Here is a 12,164-nt window from a genome sequence, read left to right as displayed (position 1 = left end):
CCCACTGAACCACCAGGGAAGCTGTGTACTGTTTGTCAATTGGGAGGTTTTGATCAAGGATAAGGAAGGAAGGGACTGAGGGAGAAAATGAGCAAGTGCCTGTGTTGGGGAGGGGAAAGGGGCAGGAGCGGCACTAGGGGGTGGGGCCACAGGCCTGGACCAGACTGCTGTGTGTAAATGTCAGTTCTACCAGACTGAGCCCTGTATCCATCCATCTCCCTGCCCTGGTGTCCTTATCTGAACAATTAAATGGAACTTAATACTTAGTTTATCACTATGCCTGGTACAGGTAAGCACACAACAGTAGCTATTCTTTCCTAACTGCTTTCTGTCTCCGAGTATGTAAGTTCAAGAAAATTACAACACATGGAAAAGACCAAAAGTCTTATGTCCTAGGATAGCTACTTTAATAAACAGAAGATAGACAACTCTTAAGGAGAAAAAGCCACTGCATTTTAGCTCCTGGAAGGCTGGCATCTGACAGCCTTTAACAAGCAGCCACAGGAGGAACCTGTGGGCCTTGCCTCCTGAAGATCCTGGCTTTCTGCAGAGCAACCAGGCTCCGCCTCACAGACCCTCAGGTTAAGGGCCACTCCCCTGGGGTCTAGAAATATGTCCTTTGCTTGACTGGGACTAAAACAAGAGGATGTGAGCAGGTGAGGAATGACTGAGGACTCAGGGGTCTCCATGTGCAGCTCAGGCTATCAGCCTCTCAGGAGCTCTAGCCTCCGTTACATCCTTCATGTTGGGGTCGTGAGCACAGGTGCAGGTACGGGAGGGCCTGTGCTGGGTGCCATGCATGGCTGAGTGGGTAAATGTACAGATCAGTCAGTGCACAACATTCTTCCTTCTTGATTTTGGAATATTCTCTCAAGTTTAGCAATGTACTCTGGAAAGCTCTTTTATTAAAAAAAAAAAAAGTAGCTTTATCACGCTTCCAGTAGGGGCTGGGGAGGTATTTTTAGACTTATCCCACAGAGTAACTAATGGAGAGAGACATTAGATCATTAGAAAAGAGCAGCTCGGCCAGCAGCTCAGCCCAGCACCTGCCCTTGACAACTACTGGGTGCTGGCTGACCCCTGCACCCCTGGCTCTTCGTTCCCTGGGCCAGGTCACCAGGGTCCAGCTCAACTGGTTCAAGAACAGAACTGACATGCAGCAACGTGGTTTCCAAGGCTTCCCTTTAAAGACAAAAATCACTCACGCATATCAAGCACATCTCCTCTTCAAAAGTCAACTTTCTCTAGAAATGGGGCATGCAGAACTGTATCACAAATTAGTCAAATAATTCCTGGGAGCCCCAGTTCTCCCCAGAGAGGGGTTGCAGCCCCAGTTCTCCCCAGAGAGGGGTTGCTTTAAGCTGGTCCCGATGCTCAGACAAGCACTAAAGGCAGGGGGCAGCAGAGACCACTTGGGAGGGACTGTCCTGCAGGGCTGGCCTGAGCTGACAGGGGCTGGGATCTCAACAAGGTCACTGACTTTCCTCTGGCTGGTCAGACACTGAATCTGAGGAATGGTATCGTCATTCGCCTGTCTCCAGGAACAGACCCTGCATGGACTGTAGCCTGCCAGATTCCTCTGTCCATGGAATCTTCCAGGCAAGAATACTGGGGTGGGTTGCCATTTCCTTCTCCAGGGCATCTTCCTGAATCAGGGATCAAACCTGAGTCTCCTGCATTGGCAGGTGTTTTCTTTACCACTGAGCCACCTGGGAACCCCTTTCTTGTGGGTACAAGATGATAAAAATGTTCTAAAACTGATTGTGGTGATGGCTGCACAACTCTGTGGATATACTAAAAACCACTTACCTGTACACTTTAAATGAATTCAATGTCACTAAAGCTGGTAGTGAAAAAATTCTCCAGAAGCTCCCACTGGCTTGAGAGCACAATTCAAAGCTCTTGACAGGGTCTCCTCCAGCCCAACTGTAAGCAGCTGCCGTGCACTCCAGAAACTGCAAACCACTGGTTACTTCTTTGATGGGTGAGAACTTACAATTGTCTTTCCATGACATTCCTGCTGTCCTGCCCCACCAACACATCTGGTGAACCCAGACTCCCCTCAAGATTCAGGTTCTAAATCAAACAAGAGAATGTGTCTTGATGACTTGGGTTTTCGCTGTGAATTTCTCTACTCTAGACAAGCCAGACATCTTTCCTAGTTCATCTAGATGTGGCAGGTTGCTCTCTATCAAACCTAAAGGCTCTGGCAGTAAGACTGCTGTGTATTCAAGCCCATGTGACTGCTTTAGATGGTTTTCTCTCTCTTCTTTATTTTCATGTAACCAGGAAGCAGCATAAATCAGGAATGAAGAATAACCATTCTGGGACTTCCCTAGTGGTCCAGTGGTTAAGACTCTGTGCTTCCACCACAGGGGGCACAGGTTAGATCCCCAGTCAGGGAACTAAGATTCCTGTACACTGCATAGTACAGTAAAAAAACAAACAAACAAACAAAAAAACTGCAAACAGGGTGATGAAAAGTAAGTCCAACAAAATTTGCCTCTTCAAAAACAAACAAACAAACAACCAAGAAGTGTTCTGGGGTCAGCCTCTGGCCTTCATTAGTTAATGAACAAAGTCTAGTAACTTAACCATTCCCTGCCTCAGTTTCCTCAACAAACCCTGAGATGGGTCAACGGAAAAAAAACTACATAAAAACAGTATTTATACCCTAAAATTATGACAATTAAGTGAGATTAAATGACATAAAGGCACCAAGAATGTCTGGTACATATAAAGCACTAGAATAGTAGTTGTTATGATTAAAATATGATAAACTTTTATTTAACATACTGATATAATTTTAGCAGCCTTTCTCTCCTAATTCACTGCAAGTTTCTCTGACATTCATTCCTTCGTTCAATTTACTCAACAAGCATTTACCGGATGCTTAACACACAAAAGAAGTCAAGTGTTCAGTTCAGTTCAGTCACTCAGTTGTGTCCGACTCTTTGCAACCCCATGAACTGCAGCACGCCAGGCCTCCCTGTCCATCAACAACTCCCGGAGTTTACCCAAACTCATGTCCATCGAGTCGGTGATGCCATCCAGCAATCTCGTCCTCTGTTGTCCCCTTCTTCTCCTGCCTTCAATCTTTCCCAACATCAGGGTCTTTTCAAATGAGTCAGCTCTTCGCATCAGGTGGCCAAAGTATTGGAGTTTCAGCTTTAACATCAGTCCTTCCAGTGAACACCCAGGACTGATCTCCTTTAGGATGAACTAGTAGTTCATCTACTAGTAGATCTCCTTGTAGTCCAAGGGACTCTCAAGAGTCTTCTCCAACATCACAGTTCAAAAGCATCAATTCTTCAGCACTCAGCTTTCTTTATAGTCCAACTCTCACTCTCTCTCTCTAGTTGCAGCATGTGGACTTAGTTGCCCTTCAGTATGTGGGACCTTAGTTCCCCAATCAGGTATTGAACCCGTATTCCCTGCATTGGACAGTGGATGTTTTTAAAAAAAATTTTATTTTTGACACGAATACTGGAGAAACGATAGCCTTGACTATACAGACCTTTGTTGGCAAAGTAATGTCTCTGCTTTTGAATATGCTATCTAGATTGGTCATAACTTTCCTGCCAAGGAGTAAGGATCTTTTAATTTCATGGCTGCAGTCACCATCTGCAGTGATTTTGGAGCCCCCAAAATAAAGTCTGACACTGTTTCCACTGTTTTCCCATCTATTTCCCATGAAGTGATGGGGCCAGATGCCATGATCTTCGTTTTCTGAATGTTGAGCTTTAAGCCAATTCTTTCTCTTTCCTCTTTCACTTTCATCAAGAGGCTCTTTAGTTCTTCTTCACTTTCTGCCATAAGGGTGGTGTCATCTGCATATCTGAGGTGACTGATATTTCTCCCAGCAATCTTGATTCCAGCTTGTGCTTCTTTCAGCCCAGCGTTTCTCATGATGTACTCTGCATATAAGTTAAATAAGCAGGGTGACAATATACAGACTTGATGTACACCTTTTCCTATTTGGAAACAGTCTGTTGTTCCATGTCTGGTTCTAAATGTTGCTTCCTGACCTGCATACAGATTTCTCAAGAGGCAGGTCAGGTGGTCTGGTATTCTCATCTCTTTCAGAATTTTCCACAGTTTATTGTGATCCATAGTCAAAGGCTTTGGCATAGAAATAGATGTTTTGGCAGAAATAGATGTTTTTCTACAACTCTCTTGGTTTTTCAATGATCCAGCGGATGTTGGCAATTTGATCTCTGGTTCCTCTGCCTTTTCTAAAACCAGCTTGAACATCAGGAAGTTCATGGTTCACATATTATTGAAGCCTGGCTTGGAGAATTTTGAGCATTACTTTACTAGTGTGTGAGATGAGTGCAATTGTGCAGTAGTTTGAGCATTCTTTGGCATTGCCTTTCTTTGGGATTGGAATGAAAACTGACCTTATCCAGTCCTGTGGCTACTGCTGAGTTTTCCAAATTTGCTGGCCTATTGAGTGCAGCACTTTCACAGCATCATCTTTTAGGATTTGAAACAGCTCAACTGGAATTCCATCACCTCCATTAGCTTTGTTCATAGTGATGCTTCCGAAGGCCCACTTGACTTCACATTCCAGGATGTCTGGCTCTAGGTGAGTGATCACACCACTGTGATTATCTGGGTCGTGAAGATCTTTTTTGTACAGTTCTTTTGTGTTTTCTTGCCACCTCTTCTTAATATCTTCTGCTTCTGTTAGGTCCATACCATTTCTGTCCTTTATTGAGCCCATCTTTGCATGAAATGTTTCCTTGATATCTCTAATTTTCTTGAAGAGATCGCAAGTCTTTCCCATCTATTGTTTACCTTTATTTCTCTGCACTGATCACTGAGGAAGGTTTTCTTATCTCTCGTTGCTATTCTTTAGAACTCTGCATTCAGATGGGTATATCTTTCCTGTTCTCCTTTGCTTTTCACTTCTCTTCTTTTCATAGCTATTTGTCACATGTTAAGACTGTACATACTGTGATGGCTTAAGTAACTGTACCATGAGTGAGTATGCATTATCTTGCTGTGTTTATTTTTTAAATTTTGGCTGTGCTGGGTCTTTGCTGTTGCTCAGGGGCTCTCTCTAGTTGTAGCATGTGGACTTAGTTGCCCTTCGGTATGTGGGACCTTAGTTCCCCAATCAGGTATTGAACCCGTATCCCCTGCATTGGACAGCGGATGTTTTAAAAAAAAATTTATTTTTGACTGCGCTGGGTCTTCGTTGCTTTGCTCAGGCTTTAGTTGCAGCAAGCGGGGGCTACTCTCTAGTTGTGGTATGCAGGCTTCTCATTGAAGTGGCTTCTTTTGTTGCAGACCATAGGCTCTAGGGTACATGGGCTTCAGTAGTCGTGACTTTCAGGCCCTAGAGTCAGGGCTCAGCTGCTCCAAGGCATGTGAGATCTTCCTGGACCAGGGATCAAACCTGTGTCCCCTGCACTGGCAGGCAGATTCTCACCCAGTGGACCACCAAGGAAGTCTCTGTTATGTTTATTTTACATCTAACTTGGTTATTCCCTTCTGCTGAATCCTTGCCCCTGTTCTGATGGAGCCATGATTCATTTATGTCAGCTTCCGTCTGCACTATCTTTTTTATAATGCTACTCTGCCAAAGGGGAGGGAATATGCTAGTTCAGTTTACACGTTTGTTATGGAAAAAGAAAGATGGGGACGAAAACTCAAAGAGGGCAAACATCTGTATCTCTCTGAGGCCCTCTGGGACACCTTCGGGGTGGGGCTGTGATGCTCCCTGAGGTGCCTTCCAAGGTCTCAACAAGGAGACAAATGCTGGGGTGGCCAGAGGCTTCAGAGACCAGTCCTGCAGTCAAGTTTAAGAAAGAGACTGGAGCTCAGGCCCAACTCAGCACCATCAAGACACTGGGCTAGCCAAGAAGTCCCAGCCCATCCAGGATGTGGCCTCCTGGGTCCACAAGTCCACAGCCCTCCTGGAGCTGTAGGTCAGCGTCTCTGAAAAAGGAACACCGAGGTTGAGACCTGAAGCTTCAGACAGGACCTGCTGGGGGGACAGGGGGACAGACACAGTCCCTCAGATACTTGAGGGCAAGAACTGGGCCTGGTTGGGCCTGGCAGTGGGGCAGAGGGCAGTGAAGGGGCTGGAGGGGAAAGTAGATGGGGTGGGGAAGTGACCAAGCGGAGTCCTGCTGGCTGTGGCCAACGGCGCTCTCACCTACCCAGAGGCCACTCCCCCTTCTCTTCTTACTAAGACCCCTAACTTGTTCAGGAATCAGGCTGTGATCCTGCAGTCTCAGGGAAGGTGACCTGAGGGAGGGTCACCAGGTCACTGGGTGTGACTCAGTCCTGCCCAGGTATAAGGGGGGTACCCAGGGAAGGTTCTCCCACAGGACTGTAGGGACCGTGGGGACCGGATGCTGAAAGCACCATGCTTGCCTGCACCTCCAGCGGGCTGGCAGAGCTGCCAGCCTTAAGCTGTGATATTACACTGCCTGGACCCCACTACCAGCCTCAAGCCCCAGACTCCAGGTTATGGAGCAGAGCGCACATCCACCGACTGGGGTCCTGACACCAAGGTTTGCTCTCACTGTCTAAAGCACCAGCTGGTCATGCTCACAGACCACCTGTCATTTCAGCCAGGGTCCAGGTCTCTCCATCCCTGTAGGGTCCTGTCTTCAGTCATAGTGGTGGGGCCACTGACCTGCCACATCTTCTCTTGAATTTTGCTCTGGCCATTTGTGGCCAGTTGTTCCCCTAATCATTTTGTCTTGGTGACAATGCTGGTCATACAATAATCGTGTTACCTCTCATTTTCCTTGGCCACTCAGGCAAGTGCTTCTTTACAACCAACCCCCTTACTCCACTGGAGGAAATGCGTGAGTTTTGCAGGAGAACTGAATTTCTACCTACACGTTGTCAACCTCAGGGGAAGAGAAAAATCAGTGTCTTCTTTTAAAACTTCTAGGTTCCAAGACTTATAAAAATTCTCCAGCTTGAAATCAAGATCCCAAACGACTAGAATCTTGACAAGTAGACCTAGGCTGCATTATAATCTAGAAAAACAAAGATGTGGTCCAACTCCACACTGCTGGCCAGCTAGGGAAGGCATGTGTGCGGTGGCGGGAGGCTAAGGCTTGAAGATTCTGTGGAAACGAGAGCCCCATCCCGCCCCGGGCCCACGAAGCTGTGCACAGGCAGGTTGTACGATCACACAGTCAGCTGCCAGCAAAATTATAAGGTGGAGGTCAGAAAAGGTGGAAGCCTGAAGATACTCGAACCCAGCTGAAGATGAAGAAATGAGAGGAAGAGAAAGCCTGTAAGACATCCACACCATTAACAACCAGAGAATCAGGTTGCAATGGACCATTCTTAAGGCAGATGAAGCAGGAGAGACAAACCCTCTGGGAGTTCAGGGTGTAATTTGTATCAGGAGAGTGACAGCCCCTGAAATGAGGTGGGAGGATGTTTTCAGTCCCTCTCAGCAAGGGACCCCAAAATCAGACCCAGAGCTCAGAGGAATTGGGAAATCAGAAGCCATCTGTCTATACCTGCTGCTCTGCTCTGAGGATGGGCAGAATATTATACAATTACCAGCAATCTTTACCAGAGAACAAAGTCCAGGCTGATTAAAGCATTATTTTTAAAAAACGAAAATAGTGATCATTTACTTGATCTTGGGTTGGGGAAGATCTTTCTGAGTGGAAATGGGAGGGGAAAAGAAACGGAGACCAGATCTGAATGACCCAAAAGCTAGGCACCAAATGTCAGCGAGGGGTCCAGAACCCCCCACCCCATTGGTGGGATTACACCTGTGTCTTGCTGCTGGCAGCCAATCTGGCCAAGGCATGCAAAGTCTTTAAAATGGTCACACTCTTGACATAGTGAGTCAATGTCTAGGAATTTTTCCTAAGGAAATAATCAGAGAGAGATAAAAAATGACTTACACTATGAAAAGACTGGAAAAAAAAACATGAATTTCAACAATAGGTGAGCAGTAAAGTACTTAGGAAATATTTCTAGAACAGCACACTATCTGGCCTTCAAAATCATGTTTCAAAGAATAGTGAACAATGAGAATGTGCTCACAAAACATCAGATTTTTAAAAAGTTAGTATGTATAGAATGATTTTTTAATTTGTGAGATAAACATATACACATATACGTTAGTACATCTGGAAGAAAACGCCAAAATAGTGGTTATATAATTGTATTACTTGGTGGGGAAACTTAGGATGATTTTAGTTTTCTGTTCCTTGGTGCCCAAAGCATGGTAACCAGGGAACTGGATGTCTATCACTCACTCTTCAACACTTGGCTTACTGTCACCTCTTCCAGGCAGTCCTCCTGCACTACCCTCCCTTACCCATGTTATTCTAGGTGCTCCCCTGGGGACTGGACTCTGGACTGGCATCTGCGATGTTCTTTATTCCTGCATCATCAGACTCACTGTATCCCCATGACACATTCCGCTACTGTAGCCAGAAACTGGGGTGTCTCGTTGCTGTATGCCCGGTCTGTGTGGACTCTTGACAGATCTTCAGGCTAGAGTGCTAGATTGTGAATGTAATTGAGTACCTGGTCCTCTGTGCCCTGTGCCTCTCAGGCCAAGAAGGACCAAGCAGACGAGGATGAGCAAACCCCAGCGAAGAGAAAGCTCCTTACCTTGGCCAGCAGGCCTGAAACGCGCTTCACCTCCCCATGGGCCTTCAGGAGCTCCTGCCTGAGCTCCGAGCAGGACTGCTCCAGCTGGTCCTTCTCGGCTCGAGCCACAGTCAGCATTTCCTGGACGTTGCAGCCCTCAGCCATGGGCCCCAGGGGGCTGGCCTCTCCAGTTTTCTGCTCCTCATTCTCCAGGGAGGCCTGCAAAGACCCGTTCTCTACCTGGAGCCCTTCCACAGGAAGCTGATGTGCTGCTGGGATCTCAGCTGTGGGGCCGCCGCTGTTCCGCTCCAGTTCCAGGCGGGTGGTCAGCTCCCTGTTCTCCTCCTGCAGGTGCCGGACCAGCTCCAGGGCACCACGGTGCTCCTCCTCAATGGCGCGCAGGCGGCACGTCAGCTGCTGCTGTATGCTCAGCAGCTTCTCGCGCTCGAAGCGGCCCTGCTCCAGGATCTCTGTGCACTTCTGCTCCAGCTCCAGGATCTTGCCTTCCTGGGAGCCAGGCTCCTCGCCCTTGACACGCTCCTGCAGGAGGGTCATAAGCTTCTCATTCTCCTGACTCAGCTGCTCCGCCCTCTCCCGGTGCTGACGGAAGGACGTTTCCAGGAGCGTCTTCTCGTCCGCCAGCTTCTCATTTTCAGCCGTCAGCTCCTGCACCATCTGCTGCTGGTCAGACAGCTCCTGCAGTGTGGCCTGCAGCTCCTCGGCCGTGCTGTGCTGGTTCTCCTCCATCCTGTGGATCTTCTCTGCCAGGGACGCCAAGGACAGCTCGCTCACTGTGTTCGGGGAGCTGCCGGCTACTGAGCACTTGGAGCTCTTGACAAGGCTCCCGGCAGGGGACAGGGGCCCCAGGGTGTCTGCCGGGATGTGTTCGAAGTCAGAGGCATCCGGGGACAAGGAGGCCTTGGTGACATCACTGCTGGAAGAGCCTGATGTCCGCAGGGCACCCTCATGTGGGTTTTTTCTGCACGCATCAATTTCACCCAACACCTCATTCCCCGTCGGGCTCCCGAAGCTGGACTCCTGAGTTATGGACGTCGGGCAGCTGCTGTCCCCGGTGTGACTTGCTCCCCCCTCTGAATCTGGGGAGTGCTCAAAATAAGTCAGTTTCTCTTTCAAGGCCCGGTTTTCTTCCTCGAGCTCTGCGAGCTCTTTCTGGAAGCTCTTGTTCTTCTCTTCAAGGGCTCGGATCAAAGGTTCCGAGTCACCTGGCAAGACTGATGTTCCATCCACACTGGAGTCCAAAGCATCCCCGCCTTCACTGTCCTGAGTCCGTTTCTCCATCCATTTCTTGAGTTCACTTCGGAGCTTGTTGATCTCACTGTCTTTCTCTTTAGCTTCTGCCAAGAGCTCCCGGACCTGGGACTCGAGCACAGCCTTCTCTGCACCTTCATGCTCTGGCCGGGGTCTTGGGGGAGCAGCCCGCACATGCTTGGTGGGGGTGGGCGTGCTGGAAGAGGTGGGGCTGGTTGTCACTTTCCTTGAGTTGGAGGGACCGCGTGGCACAGTTCTGTCTCTCGAGACAGTGACGGCGAGGTCTCGAGGGGCAGGAATGCCTGTCCTCTTGGTGGCTGTCACGGCCCCTGAAGAGAGAAGAGACCAGTGAAACAAAGCGAGCACTCTTATGAAGGAAACCCAGTAATTTCAGCTCTCAGGGCATGTGGGCAGCATGGCTGCCACTCTTCCTCCATGGCATCCTCCCTGAAGTTCCTACCCAGCTTCAACTGGGGCTTCTGCACCCCTGTCCCCAGCCCTGTGCTTCAGCAGAGCTGATGCCATGCTGAGCTACTCTGCATCACCCCGTCCCCAGCAATGGCTGCTGGCTCAAAGCACACACCAGCCCCACAGTCAAGGTCAACAAGACACCAGATGAGGTTCCTGGGTGAGCGTCTAAACATACTGGTCGCGGGTGAGTCTGGGGACGGCTGGCAACCATCATTGCAGGAGGAAGGTGAGGATGCAGAGAAGAAAGAAGGAACCAAGCTCTGGCGCTGCAGAGCTGTGGGTCAGTCAACCTGAGGCTGGCCCTCCAACCGCACAAGCCAGCAGTCACCTTCCGTAAGTCACCTTAAACTAGGTTTTCCGTAACTTGAAACATAATACAACTGAATTGACAGTTCTGGCAACAAAGCAAAATACAGGATCGCTGTGAATTTTTAAATAAACACTCAAAAAATGTATCATTCCCATTCTGACTGAACAAATTTCATGAAGAAATCAGAAGACCCAAATAATATTGTACTAGGCACAGGCTGATCTGATTCAATGACCTATTGTTTTTAACTAAGCGGGAATACTGTGCTCATTTGTATTCACAAAGAAATAAGAACCAACACGATGAGGGCCCAGCCTATTCATCTGTAGTACAGTTTTCAATGCCAAACAGATTTATATAATGTGGAAATGATACAGAATTTAGAACTTACAATAGAAAATATAAGGTAAGGAATTTATTTTCATCTATACTACCACAGTTATTTTTTAACCTTCACCTATACTACATTTTAAATTTTCACTTACACTGTTTACTATGGAAAATGTCAAAAAAAAAAAATCTAGAGGTGAAAACTCAGACATCAATCTCCTAAATGCTCCAGAAATGAAACCCACCTTGGAGGTTAAAGTATAAAATGAAAAATCTGGACGTCTTACAAACTCAAAGATGTGTGATGAATCAAGGCCGACTGCAGCAACTTACACAGCAACGGACCGTGGACCGGAGGCCTCTGCTGTGTAGGGAGGGTGGGGGGCAGGGACACATCCACAGTCTGGCAGAGGCCCCAGCCAGCCAAGGCAGAAGCAGGAACCACTGAGGTGAAACAGCTCTGAACCCACTGTCAAGACAGCCACTAAGTCATGAGCAACTGTGTCTCCCAGTGCCCCGGAATCCGAGGGGGTGATGTGGAGGCAGACGGTGGACGCTGCTGAGCGTCTGACGGCCAGATGCCTCTAAAACATTGACATGATAAGGGCAAAGCTGTCGTAGTCATATAGAATAAGATTCAGGTTTTTAAGTTAACCTTTTCAAATTACCAGGCTTCCCTGGTAGCTCAGAGGGTAAAGGGTCTGCCCGCAATGCGGAAGACCCGGGTTCAATCCCTGGGTCAGGAAGATCCCCTGGAGAAGGCAATGGCAACCCACTCCAGCACTCTTGCCTGGAAAATCCCATGGACAGAGGAGTCTGGCAGGCGATAGTCCTTGGGGTTGCAAAGAGTCGGACACAACTGAGCGACTTCAGTTCACTTTCCAAATTAAATTACTGGAAAGCTAAGAGCATGGTAACCCACGTGTGATGCATGGCTGTGTCCTGGTGCCTCTGGTACACCACAATAAATGCTCAGTGAAGAAAAGATGTGTTTAAATATCCTTGTAAAGTGAAGACTGAAATCACTAAGCAATAAACCTTTCCGTCACACCAGTCTTCTGGAGTGAAGTAACCTTGACAAGGACCGGAATGAAAACTGGGGGATAATTAAAGTTTCAACCTACTGAGAGTGAGGACATGCAACCCTGAATATCCAGGACTGACTGTCATGGCATCTGCCTTCCTGACAACG

The 12,164-nt window shown here is 48.0% G+C and overlaps 1 protein-coding gene across 5 annotated transcripts in view; it reads right to left on the bottom strand.

Annotated features, from left to right (window-relative positions):
- SPECC1 (sperm antigen with calponin homology and coiled-coil domains 1) overlaps positions 1-12,164 on the bottom strand; it is a 170,022-nt gene that overhangs the window by 61,743 nt on the left and 96,115 nt on the right. For all 5 annotated transcript variants that reach the window (XM_040245875.1, XM_040245876.1, XM_040245878.1 and 2 more), the window contains one exon: positions 8,614-10,190. In XM_040245875.1, coding sequence (XP_040101809.1) covers positions 8,614-10,190 — 1,577 coding nt within the window. The remainder of the gene's footprint in view (positions 1-8,613; positions 10,191-12,164) is intronic.

Source organism: Oryx dammah, unplaced genomic scaffold, assembly GCF_014754425.2.
Source record: "Oryx dammah isolate SB20612 unplaced genomic scaffold, SCBI_Odam_1.1 HiC_scaffold_8, whole genome shotgun sequence".
NCBI lineage: Eukaryota > Metazoa > Chordata > Mammalia > Artiodactyla > Bovidae > Oryx > Oryx dammah.
The sequence above is the reverse complement of the archived record's forward strand: the minus strand, read 5'-3'. Positions and strand labels throughout refer to the sequence as shown.